The sequence below is a fragment of the Jaculus jaculus genome, chromosome 1 (genome assembly GCF_020740685.1).
Source record: "Jaculus jaculus isolate mJacJac1 chromosome 1, mJacJac1.mat.Y.cur, whole genome shotgun sequence".
Lineage (NCBI taxonomy): Eukaryota > Metazoa > Chordata > Mammalia > Rodentia > Dipodidae > Jaculus > Jaculus jaculus.
The window spans coordinates 287,795,819-287,818,895 of record NC_059102.1 but is presented as its reverse complement, the minus strand read 5'-3'; the positions used below and the strand labels follow the sequence as shown (position 1 = coordinate 287,818,895).

The 23,077-nt window shown below is 35.4% G+C and overlaps 1 protein-coding gene across 4 annotated transcripts in view; it reads right to left on the bottom strand.

Moving 5' to 3' along the window:
- Window positions 1–23,077, bottom strand: part of Brinp3 (BMP/retinoic acid inducible neural specific 3) — a 461,904-nt gene that overhangs the window by 147,199 nt on the left and 291,628 nt on the right. For all 4 annotated transcript variants that reach the window (XM_004659507.3, XM_045142019.1, XM_045142018.1 and 1 more), the window contains exons 5-6: window positions 13,566–13,671; window positions 6,944–7,180 (exon numbers count right to left, since the gene is read on the bottom strand). In XM_004659507.3, the coding sequence (XP_004659564.1) occupies window positions 6,944–7,180; window positions 13,566–13,671 (343 nt within the window). The remainder of the gene's footprint in view (window positions 1–6,943; window positions 7,181–13,565; window positions 13,672–23,077) is intronic.

Below are 23,077 nucleotides of genomic sequence, written 5' to 3'. Positions count from 1 at the left end.
GGTAGGGTTTCACCCTTGTCCAGGCTGACCTAAGTTCACTATGTAGTCTCAGGATGGCCTGGAACGCATGGTGATCCTCCTATTTCAGCCTTGCCAGTGCTGGAATCAAAGGCTGGCACCACCATGCCTGGCTCTGCTTTTGATTTTTAACTTCCTTGCATATGGAACATGTGGTGGTTTGATTCAGGTGTCCCCCATAAACTTAGGTGTTCTGAATGCTAGGTTCCCAGCTGATGGATATTTGGGAATTAATGCCCCCTGGAGGGAGTGTGTTGTTGGGGCGGGCTTAAGGGCTTTATAGCCAGTTTCCCCATGCCAGTGTTTGGCACACCCTCCTGTTGCTGTGGTCCATCTTCTGTTGGCCAGGGGGTGATGTCCACCCTCTGCTCATGCCATCGTTTTCCCCTGCCATCGTGGAGCTTCCCCTCGAGCCTGTAAGCCAAAATAAAACTCTTTTTCCCAGAAGCTGCTCTTGGTTGGGTGATTTCTACCAGCAATGCGAACCGGACTGCAACAGTAAAGTGGTACCGAGGAGTGGTATTGCTGCTAGACACCTGACTATGTGGCTTCAGCCTTTTGTAGCTGATTTTCAAGAGGAATGTGGAAGGCGTTGAAACCTTGGCCTAAGAGATGCCTTGCAGTGCTGTAAGTACAGCTTGATGGTCTATCCTGGTCAGAGCTGAAAGACCTGAAGGCAGTAAGAACTATGGACTGTGAGGTTTGGCTTATGAGGGTGAGAAAGAGCTTTGCCTGGACTGGGCTAGCAGTTTGTGTGAGAAGCTTGCTCTTGTGCCCATGTCCTGAGAAGTTGTGCAGGGTTGCTTAGCGTAGAAATGAACTGGTGTGTGCAGAGGGATATGGCACAGAAAGGAAAATCTTTGGGTGAACTGCTGCCCGTTCAGCTGCAACTGAGAGATTACAACCTTTGAGACTGGGCTAGCTGACCTGCGCTAGGGCAACAAGAAGAATGTCAACTCTTTTGAAGGTGTCTGAGTGCTCAAGGAGTGTCCTGTTCTTCAAAGTCTGCTTTATTCCCCCCTGGATTAACAAATTGGCACCCTACCTGGTATCGTGGAGTATAAGAAATGCTGGAAAGAGGGTCATTGAGTTTGCAACACGGTCTTGTGTTTTGAAAATGGCCATGGGCAGTGTGAAGCGGGTTTGCTGGTTGCCTGCATAGAGACCCCATGGGGCCATGAGGACGAACCGTGGCTTGCAGTGGAGACCCAGTGGAGATGCCGGGACCATGAGATGGCTGCCGAGGAGCTGCCGGCCCCGATGAAGTTTCCCAGGACTGTGAGTAGCCTAGCTGGAGGGGCGGAATTGGAATGCCAGAGACTTGTTGCTGGTTAGAATTACGGGACTTGAAGATTTGTCACTGGTTTGGGTTGCTGTACTTGAAGCTACAGTTTGATGTTTGCCCTGGTTGTTTTAAATCTTGTATTGGTTGAATGTTTCTTTGCTATGCCCAATGCCATCTACTGCAGTGTGAATATTTATTCTGTGCCATTCTGGGTTTTTTGAGGTTATCTTTTGGTATTATGGCTCAGTTAAAAGATCTTGAACTATGGGGATATATGAACATCACTGGAATTGATAAAAACTATGGGGACTTTTAAAATGAGATGAATGCATTGTATTTTACATCATGTATGGATATCAGTTTATGGGGGCCAGGGGTGGAATGTGGTGGTTTGATTCAGGTGTCCCCCATAAACTTAGGTGTTCTGAATGCTAGGTTCCCAGCTGATGGATATTTGGGAATTAATGCCTCCTGGAGGGAGTGTATTGTTGGGGGCGGGCTTAAGGGCTTTATAGCCAGTTTCCCCATGCCAGTGTTTGGCACACCCTCCTGTTGCTGTGGTCCATCTTCTGTTGGCCAGGGGGTGATGTCCACCCTCTGCTCATGCCATCGTTTTCCCCTGCCATCGTGGAGCTTCCCCTCGAGCCTGTAAGCCAAAATAAAACTCTTTTTCCCAGAAGCTGCTCTTGGTTGGGTGATTTCTACCAGCAATGCGAACCGGACTGAAACAGAACATTTTACCAGTTCCTCTTTCTGCAGACTGTACCGCTTTTTTTTTTTTTTATTTTGTTCTTTGCAGTACAAAAATTATGTAATTTGAGATTATAACATTTGTTGATTTTTTTTGTTCGTATTTTATGTGCTTTTGGAGTACTTATAGCAGTTTCCTTTTAGTTCCTGGGACAAAACACCTGTCCAGTAGCCCCTTTTAGAAGACAAGTGTTTATTTGACTTTTATAGTTTCACTGGGAAGTTCGTTCATGGTAGAGAAAGCATGGCACAACAGAAAACTAGCTCCTTTCATCACACAAGAGAAGCAGGGCAGTAGCAACAAGAGTGAGGTGGACACCAAACAACTCTATACCTGAACCAAGAAACCTCAGGGGCCTGTCCCAGGGAAACACCTCTTCCAGCAAGGTTCCATGGCCCTGACAAACCCCACCAGCCAGTGACCGAGGGAGAGGCTTAATTACAACCCAGCTAGCTGTGGGGGACTTTTCACACTCAAACTGCAACAAGGTTGTTAAAAAGTATCCACACTTCAATGTCCTGAACTATGTCTCATGTCATCTCTGTTATTCTTAGAATTTCTTGTTTTAACTTCAAATCTTTTATCTATTTTTAAAAGATTTTATTTATTTGATAGAGAGAAAGAGGCAGAGAGAGAGGAAATAGAGAGGGAGAAAATGGGCACGCCAGGGCCTCCAGCCACTCCAAAGGAACTCCAGATGCATGCACCCCCTTGTGCACCTGGTTTATGTGGGTCCTGGAGAATCGAACAGGGATTCTTTGGCTTTGCAGCCAACTGCCTTAACTGCTAAGCCATCTCTCTAGCCCCCTCTTTTATCTATTTTGAGAACATTTTCTTTTATCTGGTGAGAGGTAAGAAACTAGATTCAAATAAAATAAAAGGGCTTTTTTTTTAAACAAAGAATTGCAGGGATGGAGAGAGAACTTAGTGGTTAGGGAACTTGCCTGCAAAAGCCGAGACCCTTGTTTTTCTCCCCAGATTCCATGTAAGCCAGACACAAAAGATGAACCCGGCATGCAAGGTGGTGCACACATCTGATGTTCTACTAAAGTGGCTGGAGTGCCCGGTGCACCATTTCTCTCTCTATCTCTCTCTTGATTGCTCATCACATTAAGATAAATTCAGTCTGTTGGTCTTGCCTCAAAGGAAGGAAGAAAGAAATAAACTCTTTTAAAAAATGTTGTTATTGTTCATTTTTATTTATTTGAGAGTGACAGAGAGAAAGAGAGAGAGAGAGAGAGAGAGAGAGAGAGAGAGAGAGAGAATGGGTGTGCCAGGGCTTCCAGCCACTGCAAACGAACTCCAGATGCATGTACCTCCTTGTGCATCTGGTTAAGGTGGGTCCTGGAGAATTGAGCCTTGAACGGGGATCCTTAGGTTTCATAGGCAAGCACTTAAACACTAAGCCATCTCTCTAGCCCGAAAGAAACTCTTTTGATAAAACTTATATCAATTATTGGTAAAAAAGTTTGAATGAATTTAGTATGGGAAGGTTGTCTCCCTATACATGAAAAGCCATACACAATAAGTCAAGAGGAACCTCTTTCCAAATTAGTAGAAGATGAAAGCTTTTAGCTACATTCTGAAGCAAGACAAGGATCTGTACATAGACATTTCTTCTCCTTAATGTTGATGGTACTAGTCATAGCAACAAGCTAAGATAAAGCAGCAATGAACATAGGTCTGGAAAAGAACAAATCAGAATGCAAATGGCATGAGTCTGTATATAACAGCCCTTACACTTCATTTAAAAAAATGGAAAAAAAGGGACAGATATGAGCAAAATTCAATGACATACCCACATGAAATGTACCATAATCAAACTCATTAGTTTCCATTTGAAGTACAAATTATATAGTTCTAGCTATAAATCATAGTGAAGAAATTCAGCAAATTTGCAAGATACAAATCAATAATACAAAACTCAGGAGTGGCACTATATGCCAGAAAAAATTGTATGAAATAGAAGTAACAAAACAAACAACTCTTCAATGGTGTCAAAATTTAATTATATCCTAATGAATTTAATGATGGAGTAAAAAGACTCTATAATGGAAATTATAAAATATCAATAAAAAACTAAGGGATATTAAAATTGTAAATTGCTGTGATCATGGATTGGAAGATTAAGTATTGTTAATATACCCAGACTTCCCAAAGCAATGAAGAGATTTCATGCAATCAATATCAATATACAAATGCCATTCTTCCCAGAAATACGGAAATATCCTAAAGTTGGTATAGAAAACACGCACCCACACACACACACACACACACACACACACACACACACAGCCAATTTAATTTAAGGATAAAGAATGAAGAAGGAAGCATGTTGCTTGAGTTCAAAACACATCTGACATTTGTTGTAGTCAATCCAGCATGGGTACTGGAATTAACACAGACATTTAGACAAAGGGGACAGAATAAAGAACATAAGCATAAACTCACAAATAACCATAGAGCTGATTTCCATCTACTCTTTGTTTTCTCTTGATATTGTCCATAATCTTCAAATCAAGTAAGTTACTAATAAAGGCTTATGTCAAATATATACATATGTTATATATATACTTATATATATACATATATATATATATATATATATATATATATATATATATATATATATATATATATAAGCTATAGTGTTTTAAAAAATGTTTTCATCCTCAATAGGCCATTCTCAATTATTTACTGTTGCTGGTTCACTTTTCCTTGGAAATTACAGAGATCTGACCATGTTGGACTCCTCCCTAACTTCAGAAAATAAGCTATATGGGTGTCATGGTTTTTGCCTGTTCTGAGGTGGCCCTATAGCACTGCTGATTTCATGTCTGGTAAGTGTTTGCAATTTTGGTTTGTAACAGATTTATTCCTGCTATCGAAAGTTTTACTAGGTTAACTATCTAGTCAGTGTCTATGTCTATGCTCAGACTGAAGGAAATGTCTAAAATGCAGAGCCTGGCTATACACCTTAAGCCCCAATACAATCATTGTAACTGAATGTGACTGCAGACATTTCCTCTTGTTTCTCTGCCTAGAAGCAGCAGCATTTTCTTGGGGCTAAGAATAGCTTCTCAGCCTCGAAGCCTGCCATAAATTGATAAATGTGCCCCAAGGAAAAGCAGTTGTGGAAGCTGAGTGTCAATTCATCATTCTCTCTAGCATTTTATTTCCTTACCTGTTGTCTAGTCTATTTCTCTTGCATGTCTTTGTTGGTTTTTAATTTCATTTTTGGTTTTATAAATTGGCAAATCATCAACAACCATATGGGATCAAGATATTTGGTTATAATGTGGAACAACTAAATATAAGTAAAATGTCTTCTTCTATACTTGTAGCTTTTTAGGTGAACATATTGAAAGCAGCTCTCTTAGTAACTTTCATTTATTCTATACATGATTGACTGTAGTCTCCACACTGCAGTAACGTTCACACTTTATCCCTGATTGAAGCTGTGAAGTTGAAGCACTGACTTGTCCATCCTCACACTCACACTGTTTGTACATGATCATTCCTGATGTTTACCAAAATATATGTGGATGAAACTCTTTTTAATTACTTATTTTCTTCTATAATGTGGTGGTCCTCTTTGCTTCTTTGAAAGTAAAGAATGCCTAACACATTTCTACTAAAGTCTGCCTTATTGTATATATCACATGGGAGGAATTATTATTATTATTATCTTATATACAGTCATATATTTTATTTTTATTTTGAAGAATCCTTTAATCTTTTATTAAGTACATTCTAAAATGTAGACTACAGAATTTAACATACACCCTTAAAACTAAAGTACAGGTGGATCTATGGCTCAATGGCTATATTGTGTGGTTGACATGCAAGGGTTAAGAGCAGATTTCAGATCCCCAGCACCAGTTTAAATGCCTTGGGCCCACCATATTCTGCCTGTAATTCCAGCTGCATATAAGGTAGATCCAGAGAATATCTGGGACAAGCTGGCTAGTTAGAATAGCTGATTCAGTGAGTTCTAGGTTCAAGTGAGAAACATGCCCCTTAAATAAAGTAGAAAGTGATAGAAGAAGGATTCTGATGTCAACCATTGGCCTCTCCATGCATGGGTATACATGTGCCCACATACATACAGACACATACACTATATACACACACACAAAAGAACATATTTAGCTAATAATATATCTATCTATCTATCTATCTATCTATATATATATACATATATATATATACATATATATGTATATACATATATGTGTATGTATCTATATATGCCATATATACTTTCATTAATAGTTAGAAAAAGTAAGATATCCATGAAACATGATACAAATAAAATTGATCTAAATACGCTCATAAAATGATTACTAAAACATTTATGACCATCAAGCAGATGTCAACAAGGTGTAGGACAAATGCTTTCTACATTTGGCTTCACACACACGCACACACACACAAAAACCTCAGGGGCCGTCAGAAAAGTCCATATGAACATGAACATTAGCAGATGGTAACCTTTTCTTTTGAGATGGCAAGGGCTTTGTGTAATAATGACCATTACCTGAACTAGAGAGACCAGATTCCAGGGCCAATAGCACACAAGCAGCACACAAAACATCAAATATCTTTTCAGCCAAATAAAATAACTTATAATTTTATTAATTTTTATTTCACCTGAAGTAAAAATAGGTATTCAATAATCATTATTTGAAACATAATTGCTAGATATCTTATAAGTATGAAAATGACAGATACGGCTGCCAGTAAAATAAATGAAAAAAATATATATCTAAAAAAACCAAAACATAAAAACATCTGTCTTTATAAAAGATTTCTATAACTGCATAAAACAGATCTTTCAACATAGTGTTTCAACAAATATTGAAAGATTAGTGATGTCTTTTTCCTACCTGAATCCTCAAAGTCAAGGTTGTAGACCTTCCATGATTCTGTTATTCGAAGAAGGTTCTCTTCCATGGCTTGTATGTCCATGGAGGGACAGTTGCATTCTGGAAACTTGGGGGCACAGTGGCACCAGCAATCATTGTCCTTGCAGATAAATGCTCCTTCTGAATTACAAGCAATGTAGCTCAAGGCTGCCTGGACAAAGCGTTCCTGAAGATAGTCTGGTAGGAGCACCTGTAGTCCTTCAAAAGAAGCAGAGTAAGCAAGTTTACTCTGTCAAAGGCAACAGTGAGATCCATATACACACCACCCTGTAAAAAGAGTTAGTGTGTTAACTTGTGAACATATAGATATTTAAATCCTGCCATTCTCTGTCTATGCAATTGGAAATGTTTATAATTCATTCAATATGTCTGACTTTGAATAAGGACTTTCAGAATATATGGAGGAGGTTAACTCTTTAGAATTTTGAAATAGTTACTTTACTGGATATTTAGTAATTGTAAATGACCAGAATATTTGGATATATTTTACAAAATATATAAAGCCTACAAATTATACCTTGGTAAATATGTGTACTTGTTAACTTTCTACCACCTGATTTCAATGATTTTCAATATGCCCATTTCACTTTTTGTTTTAAAATTTTTGTTTGTTTATTTGAAAGCAACAGAGAGAGAGAGAGAGAGAGAGAGAGAGAGAGAGAGAGAGAGAGAAAATGGGTAAGCCAGGGCCTCCAGCCACTGCAAACGAAATCCAGAAGCATGCGCCCCCTTGTGCATCTGGCTAACTTGGGTCCTGGGTAATCGAGTCTCAAACTGGGGTCCTTAGGCTTCACAAGGAAGTGCTTAACCACTAAGCCATCTCTCCAGCCCCCATCCCACTCTTGAGTTCAGCTCACATCCTCATCAGTACATTATGATGGTGGATTGTGATACAGGAAGTATGGAAGGTGGCTAGCAGAAAGAATCACCAATAAAGTGTACTTCATGTGATTTTACCATTAGGAAAATGACTAGATGTGCACACATGGACTGATTCAGTTTCTTCACAGTTAGTTTGCTTGATATGTACAAGACAGGACTAGGCTTGCAGCTCATTGCTTTTATAGAATAGATTTTGATAAAGTCACTATCTCTTTAAAGAAGGAGAAAAAAAATTAAATCTTTAAAAGTAATACAGATGAATTTGCAGTCTGGAGAAATGGCTTAGTGGTTAAGATCTTGCCTGTGAAGCCTAAGGACCTAGGTTCAATTCCCCATTACTCACAAAACCCATAAGCACAAAGTGGCACATGGGCCTGGAGTTCATTTTCAGTGACTGAAGACCCTGGTGTGTCTGCACTCTATATCTGCAGCCACTTCTATCGTTCTCAAGTAAATAAATAATAGTATTGATGAATTTATATTCATTATGGTATTCATAGGAAAAAGTTAATGATAACTAAAGCATTACTTATTATATAAAATTTCTTTAAAAAGTGAAATACTCTACTAAACCAAGTATAGCTGTGATCTCAGTACTTGGTAAGTGGAAGCCTATGGGTCAAGAGTTCAAGATTAGCATCTGCTATATAAAAAATAAATAAATAAATAAAAGGACAACCTGGGCTATATTACATCCTTCCATCCAAAACAATAGTCTAAATCAACAGTTGGTAAAAATAAATCTAAAACAGAAAGAAAATTGAGCCAATACAACAGTGTTATTCACTTCAGAATTGAATTTTGATAACTTTATATTTCATTAATACCAAATAAAATTGTGTGTCCCTTGACAAGTACATATCATGCTGACTTAATGAAAATGATGCAATAATTAGAAAAAATTCTGATTTGCAAAAACAATGAAATCTATATTTTTCCATGAGTGTAATTCTCCCACATATTTGCCAGAAAAACAATTATACAAATTTCACCTTCACAATTTTACTACTTTTTATTTCACCACAAAAATATTTATTGAGCACTATTTATTTGGCAGACAGTTGTTAGATATGTTATTGTGGTAGTTTGAATTTATGTTCCCCTTTAGACTCAAATGTTTTATTATAGCTGTAATATGGATTTTTAGCTGCCTGGTTGGAAGGTGTATTACTATGGGTAGATCCTAGGGTCCAGCCCTAAAGTGTTACTGGAGGTGGATCTGAATTCCAGCATAATATACCTATAATGCTTGAGCTCTGCCTGGTGTTCTCTGCTATTGATGTGGTGCTTATTTTTGGTGGTGGTGGTGATCTGCTCTCTATTTAGGTCTGTGAAAGGGGGCCAGCATCTTTGGCCATTAATAGCAGAAATTTACCTAGACCTATAAGCCTGAAATAAATCACTTATTCACATAAACTGTGTCTAGTCTGGAAGTTCATCCCAGCAATGTGAAGTTGACTACAACAGAGATTATATATACATATACACACACACACATACATACATACATACATACATACATACATATATATATATGTGTGTGTGTGTGTGTGTGTGTGTGTGTACATACATATATATTCATCTTGTAGTTTTATGCATTAAGATAAATAAATGTTCAATTATATATAATCTCTAAAAGAATACTCCTTGAAAACTATCAGAGTAGATATAAAATATTCAGCAGGCTATCTAACTTGTCTAATTAGTTAAGGAATTGTAGCAATTGCATTAGCTTCAGAAAAGCATGAAAATATCACTATTACAACATAGGTGGCATTTGTGTAGTTCTGCCATCCTCTCACAAGCAGTTTAGGTGATACATAGAACTCAGAGTGTTGATTGACTGAAATTTTATTATTTTATAATAATAATAATGTTTCAATAATTTTTACTATAGGTGTAGTTGAATATGTTTCCATCAGTAATTTGGAGTTTAATCTGGATTTTCTACTCTGAAAAATATCTACTTTGTAACTTTAGTGGCAAAGCCAGGCTACAAGTGAAATGATCAGATAAATTCAGCTTACTCATTTCCAGGAAATATTTAACTATTTTCATAGAGATATTGAAATTGTTGTTAATACACCATTGATATGTGTTATTACTGACACTACAATATGAAGATCCACAAAACTAAGTTTATTGCAAATCTGTATAAGAATTAGCATCATCTTGCATAGGTGGTTACATAACACAATTGTTTGTTTTGTGACCTCAGATCCAGTTCTTTTCATTATTGATGCTTTTGTTGTCTTGCTTCAGTAAAATTTTACTTTGGAAAATTACCTTTTTTTTTTTTTTAATACATGAGCAAATGTTTGAAAGATGATTTTTCCAAGGAACTCTCAGAATCTTGAATATCTGAATTCCAAATATCCCAAAAGGATGCATTCTATATCTAATTCCTTATCTGGTCTCTCAAAGCACAATGTACAGAGAAACACACAGTTTCTCTTCACACCATTGTCTTATCATCTGCATCTATCTACTCCCATGCATTGACCCAGTTGGCTAATGGACTGTGAAAGACATGAAGTCATCACAAAGTAGCACCTACATAAAAGATTATTGGTCAAAACCAGGTTTTTCTTTTTCAGTTGCATATACAGTGAAACAATTTTGCTACTTTTCAAAAGAATGGAACAGTAGCAGAGACCAGTAAGTTAAAAAGGAGACATAAAGGGAAGAGAAAGGAAGGGAGGAGGGTAATTAATAGGTTGATATTGTATATATGTAAGTACAATGATTGAGATGGGGAGGTAATATGATGGAGAATGGAATTTCAAAGGGGAAAGTGGGGGGGGGGAATTACCATGGGATATTTTTTATAATCATGGAAGATGCTAATAAAAATTAAAAAATAAAAATAAAAAAAAGAATGGAACAGGAGAGAAGTAGAAAACAAACTAAATAAAGTAAAATTATATAAAGTATGAAATTTCAGAAAAATGGGTGTGTCTGGGAAAACTTATATTAAACAAGGTGAATCAAGCTCAACACAGAGCTATGTATTCTCTCTCACATGAAGATACTCTCTTGCAATATCAATATGTATGTATATAAATAAGAATAAATGTGACTATAGCTTAGAAATCCATAATGGAGATGAGGACAGGGTAAAAAGAGATGAATAGGAAGAATGCAGGGGAAGGGTAAAAAAACATACGTGATATCTATGCAGCTAGGAAAGGAGAAAATTGGGGGGAGGGGAGGAAGAAGATGGAGGAAGAAAATCAAGATGCCATAATGATGCCCAGTTGCTGTGTGCTATTTTAAATATAGATTAAAACAACAGTATAAAGAATGCATGATGAGTACATAGATCCCCAACTGATTTGTAGTTTATATTCTTTTATTCTTTTTTGAAGTGAAAGTACAGTGCTAAAATTAGGCTGAAATGATGAATCTACATCAAACTTGGAAGTTGAATTCTTCAAAATGCTTTAGAAATATTCTTCTTCTTTTTTAGATTAAAGGATTAGAAGATTTATTCATGTTGACATGGACTCAGGGGAATAATTTCCAAGTCTGAGTACTGAGCTCTGATGGCTCAACATTGTTGTGTTTTTTTTTTTAAGTTTAGAAAAATCACTTATTTTTATTTATTTTTGTAATATTATTTATTTATTTTAATTTATTTTTTATTAATTAGTTTTGTACTTAGTGAATACAGTCAAGTGGGTACCATTGTTAGGCTCATCCATGTCCTACCCCCTCCCCTTAGCCCCCTCTTGCCAAGGTATATGAGTATATGGGTCATGCATTGTGGAGTTAGCCCACAGTCATGGATAGAAATGTCTCTGAATATCATGACACAACACTGCTAGAGGCACAAATAAAATTACAGAAAACCAGAGAAAATTGATGCCTGGCAAATAGAAAAAGGGAAAGAACTATGAACCTGTGGGACATATTAATATTAAAATATACATGAAATAAAATAAATGCTTCTCTTTTGCTATTTTTTTCAATATATGTAGATAAGGTTATTTATTTATATATTTATTCATATGTTTATTTATTATTTATATATTATAAGACAGGGTCTAATTCTATCCTAGGTTTTTTATGCTGGAAGTCATAGTGATCCTCCTAACTTAATATAATGAGTGATGGGATTAAAACCACAAACCAACACTTCTGGCTGAAGTTTTATTTTTAAAATATAAATTTTTTCTGGAAATGTGGGTTGAGAATGATGAATTTATAAATAAATGCCAATGTTTTACACATATTTTATGGTTACATAAGCAAGAAAATTCCTCTAGGTATCATATTTTTGATTAATGTATGTTCCTATGTGTTTCAGGGCCTCTGTGCACATGTGTGGAGGCCAAAGGTCAATGTCAGATTTCTTCTTCAAGTGTTATCCATTTCATCCTTACTGAAACTAGATCTCAGATTTTGTTAGACTCACTACCCAGTAATATTATGAATTCTCTGTTTCTACCTCCCCAGCTCAGGGGTTATAGATGGTGACCCCCATACCTGGCATTTGATGTGTGTGAGGGGGTCAAAATTAGATTCCCCACTTGGCACACCCACTCTTTACCCATGGAGCCATAACCATAGCTGTGCAATTGTTTGTTTGTTTGTTTTTTTCATTTTCAAAATACATGGCATTCATTTTAAATTTAAGATAAGGTAAAAATCCTAGTAGAATGATAATTTTCAATACTAAAAAATTGAGACAATGCCAGGCATGGTGGCACATGCCTTTAATCCCAGAACTCTGGAGGCAGAAGTAGGAGGATCACCATGAGTTTGAGGCCACTCTGAAACTGCATAGCGAATTGAGCTAGAGTGAGATGCTACCCCCGCCAAAAAAAACAAAACAAGAAATTGAGAAGACTGGCATAAAATGCCCAAATTTTAAATATATTTATGTAAATTAATAAATACAAACACAAATTTTAAAATTCTAGAATGTATATAAGGTATAATAGATTATAATAATCCAAAGTTACATATTTGATAAGTAAAACACTTTAGACAATAAATATATTCATAAGATTATTTTAAAACTATTGTAACTAATGCATATAAAAAGGAACCTATTCACAATCCTCTCTTGCTTTGTAGAATGAGAAAGTATGCACCCATATCCATTTTTTTGTGATAGTACCTACTTGTCAATGTTATCAAACCATTATATTTTCAATTTCCTTAAAATATGTTGCTGAAGAAAACAACATTGTCATTATCATAAAGTCGATTCGAATGATAATAATGTGAATATTATCTGTATAACATTATATGTTCAACTAAGTTTCTACTTACCAGAAAATGAATGCAGTATTGATGGCCATATTAAGTTCAGTTTAAAATGTCAACAGTGTATTTTATAGTATAGATACTTGTGGTTAAAACTTTTACAAAATACCATAAAAACAGTCACAGCTTAGGCAAACTGATGTAGAAATGGACTCATATTGAGCCAGGGAATATCATGTACATGAATGATAATATCAAGGTAAGGTTTCTTTTGTTGTATCTAAATGCAGGAAGAATATAAAATGTTGCTGTTGGTTTCCTCTGGTCTTGACAGTGATGTTAAATGAAAATTAAGAAATTAACTTTCTCCCATAGTCTTATAAATTTACTATATGTATATACCATTTCTTTAAACAATAGAAGAAATTACAACATGAGAACCTGCCCTCCAGATTCAAAGAGAACTGAAGAAGATTTATCTACATACCTTGCAACTGAATCTTATTCTCAGGACTCTGAACCAGAACAGAACTGACGGAGTCTAGGTTGTCATAGTTACTGCAGCCAAGAGGACCTGTCCGTGTTTCTGTCACCTGACAAACAGAACATTAACTTTATTATAGAAATTAGAGTTTTACAACGTTCTCTCTGGTCCATGGAGTTACCTTATACCAATATTATTCATTTCGTGGTAAACAGCACCAAAAGGTCTAGGTTCTAATAGAAACCGGCATTAAGTTCTCCTCAGCTCTGCATGAGCAACAACTATCCTATCTGCAACAGTATTTTTTCACTTTTAGTCAGACATGACTTTAGGTAAGTAAACCTGAGCACCTTGACAAATCAAACTTAACTCATGTAACATTATTTATGTTACCAAGGCCATTATCAATGCATATTCTTTAAGACAGAGAGAAAATTCAGATAAGTTAATATGATATGATAATAATTTTAGGTTTATCTTCTTTAATAAATAAAAGCCATCACCCATCTATTATCTAAAAACAAATTATATTATTTTATTTTATTCTTCTACTAAATGTAATCATTCCTTTTTTTGTTATGGCATCATAGTCTAGACTTTCTGATTGGCTTCCATCTGTCCAACAGGCAGGTGATCTTCCTGCCTGTCAATCCTCTTACTTCTGTGCTCTTGCTTCTATAACACCTGCTCCTCCACCCATGGTTCAGGGTACATGTTTCATGGTTCATGAGAAAGGCCACCTTTGCCAATTTGAGTAATCAATTGTGTTCAGAGACTTACACTCTGAATTCCCTGATGTTACCTGTATTATTTTAACATTTCTGAAACCATAATATGCAGTTCATAAGCTATTAACTCTATAGTGTAATCAGTTATATGAGATCAAAACTTTTCCTGAAGATATCTAAATACAAGTCATTTGGGGACAGGAAATATATTGATTTTTCTTATTATTTACTATCACACTCTCCCTAAACATAATACACTGTGCAAAACAACACCTAGATCATTTCATCCTATTGTTTTCAATGTTGTAATGGCTTTATAGTTTTCATGTAATGTAATAATTCCAGCCTTCAATAGCTTAAGTTATCCATGTGTGACTGGTGCATGTCATTAACCCCTGCACTTGGGAGGCTGATGCAAGAGGATAAAATACAAGGCCAGTGTGGGCTACCTAGTGATATAATGTCAGAAAAAAACAAAGAAGATGTGATAATTTCTAACTCCTGTTACTCTTGTAAAGTCTTATATACTCCAACACAGTACTAGCTTCTTGCTATGACTGTAAAATCGTATGTAGGTGCTTGCCTCATAATCTTTGATTGGCTGTTCCTGAATAGGGAATGCTATTGAAAAGATTTCCAAGTTTATGTTTTATCTCATTCAAGTTGTTGTTTAATTTTGATTCTTAGAAGTATTTGGAGTAACCTAATCACAGCAAACCTCCCTGTATGTTCCTATCATCATGTTACTTGGTACTATTTTCAACAGCAGTGTTAGCTATTAGCATGTAAAAATTATTTATTTCTTACAACTGTTATTGACAGTAGAATGCAAGATTTATAATCCACAGAAACTTTGATTTATTTTCCATTCAAATAGCCATAAAACATATTTGTTTTTATTCTGCCAGCCTGTGGACAATGGTAAGAGAAAGAAAGGATGTGCCATGAAAGACCATGGAAACAAAGAAAATAAAGATGTCCAGCTTTTATAATGAAGTCTGAAGTAAGCACTGGTCATATGTTTATTTGGAGAAAAGGGAGAATTATAGAAAATAAAGCTGGAAGATGTGAATCACTAAAAGTGCATAAATACTGAGGGAAAAAGAGCAAACTGCTTTTAACAGAGGTGATAACCTGAAGGAATCCAGGAGTGCCAGTGTGGAGGGCATGAAAGAGAACTTGCTTTTCACCATGTTGAATCTCCTTAGTGGCCACATTTAAAAGGAAACATGGCCATGTTCATCTGTATGTATCACTTATTTATTTTTATTTATTTATTTGAGAGTGACACAGAGAGAAAGAGGGAGGGAGAGAAAGAGAGAGGGAAAGAGAGAATGGGTGCGCCAGGGCCTCCATCCACTGAAAACGAACTCCAGACGTGTGTGCCCCCTTGTGCATCTGGCTAACGTGGGTCCTGGGGAATTGAGCCTCGAATGGGGGTCCTTAGGCCTCAGAGGCAAGCACTTAACCACTAAGCCATCTCTCCAGCCCTATGTGTATCACTTATATCAAACACATGCTTAGAGATTTGGGACTTATTAATATATAATCAGTAATTAAAGATGGGAATTAGACACATCTCAGATTCATAGAGTGCAACTCAATTTGTTCTATAAAGTGTGTATGGGCTGGAGAGATGGCTTAGTAGTTAAGACCCTTGCCTGCAAAGTCTAAAGACCCATGTTCGATTCTCCAGGTCCCATGTATGCCAGAGAGACAAGGTGACACAAGCATGCAAGGTTGCACATGCACACAAGTTGGCATAAGGCGCAAATTCTCTCTCACATGAAATATCATACTTTCTAAATTATAAATTATTTATAGTAACCAAATTTCACAAGGTGTACATAGCAACAGTTAACAATGCAGCTTATTAGTGCCATACTCACATTATTGTTGTTTTATTTTTTCCTTATACACAACCCCCTCAAAAATGAATATCCTTTTAGCACACAGAATTAATTTTGTTAATATATTTGGTATATATTTATATTATATAATAAATATTTAAACATAAACTATTTCTAGAATAAAAGCAAAGGAAGACTAAAGACAGAAAAGGAAATATTACAATAAAGGTCACAGAATCTTCCTATATTTTATTATATGCTTTAATTAATATATCCATTAAATTGGCTTTAAGTTCAGAAAAAATATCCTATGTGATCTTATTAATAAGAAATATAATAAGAGTGAATTTTATAAAGGAAAAGCACAATTATTTAATACCTCAAAAGGTCTCTTTTACTCATTCTGTTGTTAAAATTAATGTGACAGAAAGATGAATATTGAAGCTTGGAAAATGCTATATCTCTATATCTATATATTACTTTATGTTTCCATCATTAGTCATATACAATAGCAAATGTCTACCATATTAACAACTTCATCATCTATACACTCCCATGAAATGCAGTGATCAACATAAGAACAACAGCAATGAAAAAAAACCAGAAAAGGTTATTTCTGTTTCATAATATTACACACAATTCTTTCCAAGAATGTGATTAAACTATATTTTAATTTTTTTATTTATTTGAGAGAAAAAGAGAGAATGGGCACACAAGGGCCTCCAGCCACTGCAAACACTAGATGCATGTGCCCCCTTTTACATCTGGCTTATGTGGGTCAGGGGAATTGAATCTGGATCTCCAGGCTTCGCAGGCAAACGCCTTAACCACAAAGCCATTTCCCCAGCCCAATAATATTTTTATTCAAGTTGATTTGAGTGGGAAAACGTAGGTTAAAATGTGTATTTCATTTGGAAAACTATGCATGAATATATAAGCAAATTTTTATTTAAGCGCTTTTATGCATTGCTTTAGGTTTGCTATACTTTTGTATCTTCAGTAAAATTGAATAGTACAATTTAAGCACAATTCATACTTATTTAATATTTATTATTTTTATGTGTAGCTGCTATTGTTCCATATCTTTTTCAAAATAAAGAATTAGTTCATCATTTTGTTTAAAGTGACTATTATTTTACAAAAAAATCCATGTAACATATGTTCACAGAAATATTATATTACTTATTTAAATATACATCTATATTATATGTATATTTTATAGTTTACATTTTTAAAAAAAACTTAATGTTCCTAAGATGATCTGATACATAGAAAAATCATTTTTTCCTCTTAATTTTGCCAAAAATATAAATGTTTCTACTTCACTTGACAATGGCTTGCCATTTATGACTAGTTATTGAGTATATGATGGGAAAACAGAGAAGCAATAGTCATATGTGTTCCACCTTACATTTCTAATAAAAGCAGTAATACGTGTCCATGTTGGAAACTGAAGAAATGTGATAAATTACTAGCCCAGAGGAACAATGGCAAATATTTTTTCCCATATTTTCATGTTTGTCTTCATACTTTTACTAGATAGTAAAGTAGTTGAAACTAGAAGCAATTGCTGCTCAGAGTCATTGTTTGTTCATAGCAACATTTCACACTCCTTATCTTTTCACCGTCGTTATGTTAAAAACTCTTGTTTTTCAGAGTTATATTAGGTTGTACCAAAGTAGTGTTTAAATACTTATATACAACATTGAATAGATGGGTGAATCTTTGGAAAATCAGTAAGTCAAATGCAACTCATTGTAGAAACAGTTATTCCTAAGGCAAGAAACGTGATTATCCTGTGTGAGTTAAATTTATTTTTCTGAAGATCACCTTACATGGAGACAATTGCAAATAAGATATGAATATTAAGATAATATATTGCCTAACACAAATTATAGCAAAACACCCCACATTAAATCGTGAGGGATGAGGGTCGAGTACAACTTTCATCACACCTACTCCCAGGCACTCTATGGTTATTCTACAGCTGTCCTTTCTTGCATAGCAGGTTTGGCTTGTACTGCTGTTTGATAAGTCAAAGCAATATATTGGGCTTATTGTGTCATTGTGTTTTAACATTTAATATGAGTGTTAAACTTAGATTTCAAACAGAAATAACGTTGTTCCTTTCTATAACATTTTTTCCTCAGGTAGTTATTTATTGTATATTTAATTTGTTTATTAAAGTAATAAAATTGCAATTCATATGACCAACAAATGGGTGATATTTAGAATACATAAAGGTTTGGGTAACTTTTTCTTCACAAGTGAAACATATCCTATGAGAGGGAAGCTTGGGAGACTCAGGAGGTCAGGGCTGGGAAGCCAAAACTTACAAGGTCCTAAGAACTTCCTGAAGATATAGTCATAAATAAATGCTACAGGGAACACTCCTGAACCAGCCCATCTGCCTGCAAATGGTTCAGTGAGTGTCCTTTAGCAACAAAACTTCTGAAGTGGTCCACTATGTGGTGTGGGCTTTTTGTTGAAGTATCTACATTGAGTCACTCATGCTCCCGAAAATAACTCCTCACCTGTGCCCTTAAGATAAACCCATTAGATCAGCAAAAAATGAATCTTGCTATAGTTTTGCTTTGGACTGTCTTTTATGCTTTATGTGGGATGATGGGACATTTGTTATTGTCTCCCCAGGACAAAAGTTTCGCTCAACTTGAAGAATTGTACAGGCCAATAATAAACTGGCAAGAGCAAGCTGGCAACACACTTAATAGAAGAGGATATCTTAGCATCACATAAGCATAAAGCTGTTTAGCTTTCTTATAAAGGACCTACAAATGTAAAGCCCAATCAGATGTCCCTAATGTACTTACATAAATGAATTATAAGAATATTATGCTGAAAATATCAGATGTTAACACATTAAAATAGTTGGGATTCTCTTTAGATGGTCTATTGAAAGTGTCTCCATAAGTTAACAAACACATTCTTTGAGCCAAGGATAGAGTAAACGAAAATGGACAGCATGAGTGCAGCAGAAGATGGTCCCAAAGTCAACATTAAAATGGAGCACACAGCGTATAAGCAAATTGAGCCTGGACTACACAGTAAGGATAAAAAGAAGACATTGGTACAGTAAAACAAGGATAAACTCCATTATGCTTCAAATAATATGAAATTTAAAATTAGGTTTAAAAAGTATAGTGTCGGAAATTAGAATGGCATTTTCTGTAGTTTTGTAGAAAATATTAAAGAAGTATTATATAGATTACTTGACATCTTATAACTTTCTTTTTAAATATTTTATTTATTTCAAAGGAGAGACTAAGAGAAACAGAGAGCAAGAGAGAGTGCGCCAGGGCCTCTAGCCACTACAAACAAACTCTAGACGAATGTATTAATTTGTGTATCTGGCTTTATGTGGGTATCAGGGAATCAAACCCTGTCATTGGACATTTTAGGCAAGCACCTTAATCATTGAACTATATTTCCAGTCTAACTTTATTCTTTTGATATAAACAATGGTTGATGAGATGTTTTTTGAATTTAAACTAATTTTTGTTCTCTGCTTATGTTTTATATTAACATACAAATTGGTTAATACTCATTTTAGCAATTAAATTGATTAGCATTTATTTTTTCAGTGATAACATTAGGGCAAATCACAAGCCACATGATTTTTTTAGTCATACGTATTCTATACATCTACTGATTGGTTTACATATTGCTAATTAATCTTCTGTGACTATTGCCAAATTAGCATGGGTCTTTGTACCTATAGCCTTTTGAATTGGTCATTGTGTTATTATTATTGTTCACAATTAACATGGTAAAATATGATATGAAATTCATTAAACACATATGTCTGTCTTTAGATTAACAGAGTTTATTTCATATCAAATTCAGTTAATTTCTATTGATTTTATAATATAGAATAACTGCTTCAGTTTTAGACTAGAAACATTACTTTAAAAACAGAGACGTGGGCTGGAGAGATGGCTTAGTGGTTAAGCCTTGCCTGTGAAGCCTAAGGACCCAGGTAAAGGCTCGGTTTCCCAGGTCCCACGTTAGCCAGATGCACAAGGGGGCGCACGCTTCTGGAGTTTGTTTGCAGAGGCTGGAGGCCGTGGCGCGCCCATTCTCTCTCTCTCCCTCTATCTGTCTTTCTTTCTGTGTCTGTCGCTCTCAAATAAATAAATAAAAAATTTTAAAAAAAATTAAAAAAAAACTGAGACGTGATGAATCAATTTCAACTACCAACTAACATATTAGTTAGCTCTTCTTTATTTATATATACCTATGATTCCAAAATCGTGTACCTGTCCTCAATTAAAGTTGGTGTGTTTCTAACAATTTTGGCTTAAATAAAAATTTAAAAAGTATGAATAAGGTAGTTAATTACCATATTTGACATTTCTTAATAATATTAACTTTCCAGCCTTCTTTTGTTTAGGTTTTAGCTTTATTGAAAATGAATCACTATATAGAGCATTAATGAAGTGAGTTTATAAATCGATATTGTTGGACTTCAGACATGTCATAGTAGTTAAGGCCCTTTCTTGAAAACCTGGCAGCCCAGCTTTGGATCCCTAGTGGTCATGTATAGCTGGCTGATCAAGAAGGCACATGCCTCTGGACTTCAGCCCATTCTTTCCCTTTCTCTTTCTCCCACTTTCTCTCTCTATCCCTGCTTGCAAATAATAATTTAAAATTTTAATAAAAAATTCATGTGTTTACTACTCAAATTAATGACAATTTAAATGTAAGGATGTCAAAAAAAGTACATTTGAAAATGATGATTAAATGCAGTTAATAGCACTCATTGGAAAATAGAAAATAATATGATTGGTGGTAAATAAACAAAGAATTGGGGTATGGGTATTTAAGCATATTTTCATATCTCACTTTATTTTCTTATATCAAAGTTTGTTTATGTTTTATTACAATTATAATATTACAATGTGAAACTTATAAAGGAGGTGTAACAGGTTAGCTGTGCATGGCACATATCCATGAGATCCTGGGAAGGCTTGATTTTTATTAAATCTGATTCCTCAGTAACCATATGAAAGCAGATGAGTGGCCATGCATTGCTGTAACTCCAGCTGTTTTGAGGTCAGAGACCTGAGAATTACTGATGTTCATTTGTCAGCCTAAAAAAAAATTCTCATCTCCAACCCATGAAATAATGACAGATGAGATCAGACATTCTTCTCTGGACTCTACACATGAGTGAACTGGGCATGTGCACCTGCACACAGACACATATGCACTACATATCCACATACAGTGCACCACACCTTCAAAGCATCACACATACTACGCAGTAACTTGAAAATTTACAATGTACTTATCTATTACATTTACATTTAATTATTATTATTGTTTTAAAATTTTGCAAACCTGGTGAATACTAATATTTCCACAACTATAGAGTGAAATATAGGTCAACAGTTAATTTTTTATTAATTATGAACAAACGTTGTATGCATGCATGATACGTTTGTACCATCCTTTCCCTCATCCCTGCCCCATTCCACTTGGAGCCCTCAGTGGGGTTGCAGGTTTTCCCAGTGGGATTTGGGTTATCCATTGTGGGAGCATCAGTCAGTTACTGGGGAGAGGCAGTGCCTAAAAACATTTATTACAAGTGATTTGCTTTGTTTTGTTTTTGAGTTTTCAAGGTAGGGACTCTCTCTAGACCAGGTTGACCTGGAATTCACTATGTAGTCTCAAGGTGGCTTGGAACTCATTGTGATCCTCTTAACTCTTCCAGGTGATGGGATGAAAGGCATATAACACCATGCCCAGCTCTGATTATTTGTTTTGATAAAATTTCTAAGACACCTTCCAGCAAAAGCAATACCAGCACATGTAACCTTTTCGATTGATCAGTGATATTTGAAATCTAGTCTCACAACTTCATATTATCAATGAAGTATATATAGTCAACAGTATTCAATTCCCCTGCTACCTTAGTATTATAGAATGAGATGAGAGCTACTTCAGGGAACTGCATTGCAGACATCATGTTGGTTTTCCAAGCTCTGTGCTTGACATCATCAATCTATCAATATCATTCTCATCTTTCTCTCTCTCTCTCTCTCCATCTCTCCTTCTCTTGAGCAGCACAATTTATCTGGTATTTATTTATTTATTATTTATTTATTTATTTATTTATTTGAGAGCTACAGACACAGAGAGAAAGACAGAGGGAGAGAGAGAGAATGGGCGCGCCAGGGCTTCCAGCCTCTGCAAACGAACTCCAGACGCGAGCGCCCCCTTGTGCATCCGGCTAACGTGGGACCTGGGGAACCGAGCCTCGAACCGGGGTCCTTAGGCTTCACAGGCAAGCGCTTAACCTCTAAGCCATCTCTCCAGCCCTTATCTGGTATTTAATTAGTATAGACTAATGCAGGAATAAATTAGAAGGCTCCACTGTCTTGGTCATTTTTCTAAATGTATAAAATGGTACTATAATCAATATAGTAATAGTTTCCTTTACGCCAAGTATTCATTTATGAATATAGTAAAGATATAATTTCTCACTTATTCAAAATTGCTTTAGACTAGGCTTCTAGAAAATCAACAAAAGTATGGATTAATTTTATTAGATCATTAAAATGTTATTTTCTATTACAACACATATAGGATATTTTGCAACTACATACTGCTAAACCAAGTCAAACAAAATAATTCAGTAAATGCTGATACTAAAAATTTAAGAAAAAAATATTTTTTAACTAAAATGGTGATTTATTATTTTTGTTGGCTTCTGTGAAAGGTGATTATTTAGTTTAAAAATATCTGTACCATTTTTTTCTACTAGTCATGAATTCAGGATTTCATAAAGCATTTAATATCAGGCTTTGATTCAGTGTAGAACTACTTCTCCATCTTGTGTAAATACTTCTGCAGGTTTTCATTAAGAAGTGAATTTCCAAGCCGGGCATGCTGGCATACACCTTTAATCCTAGCA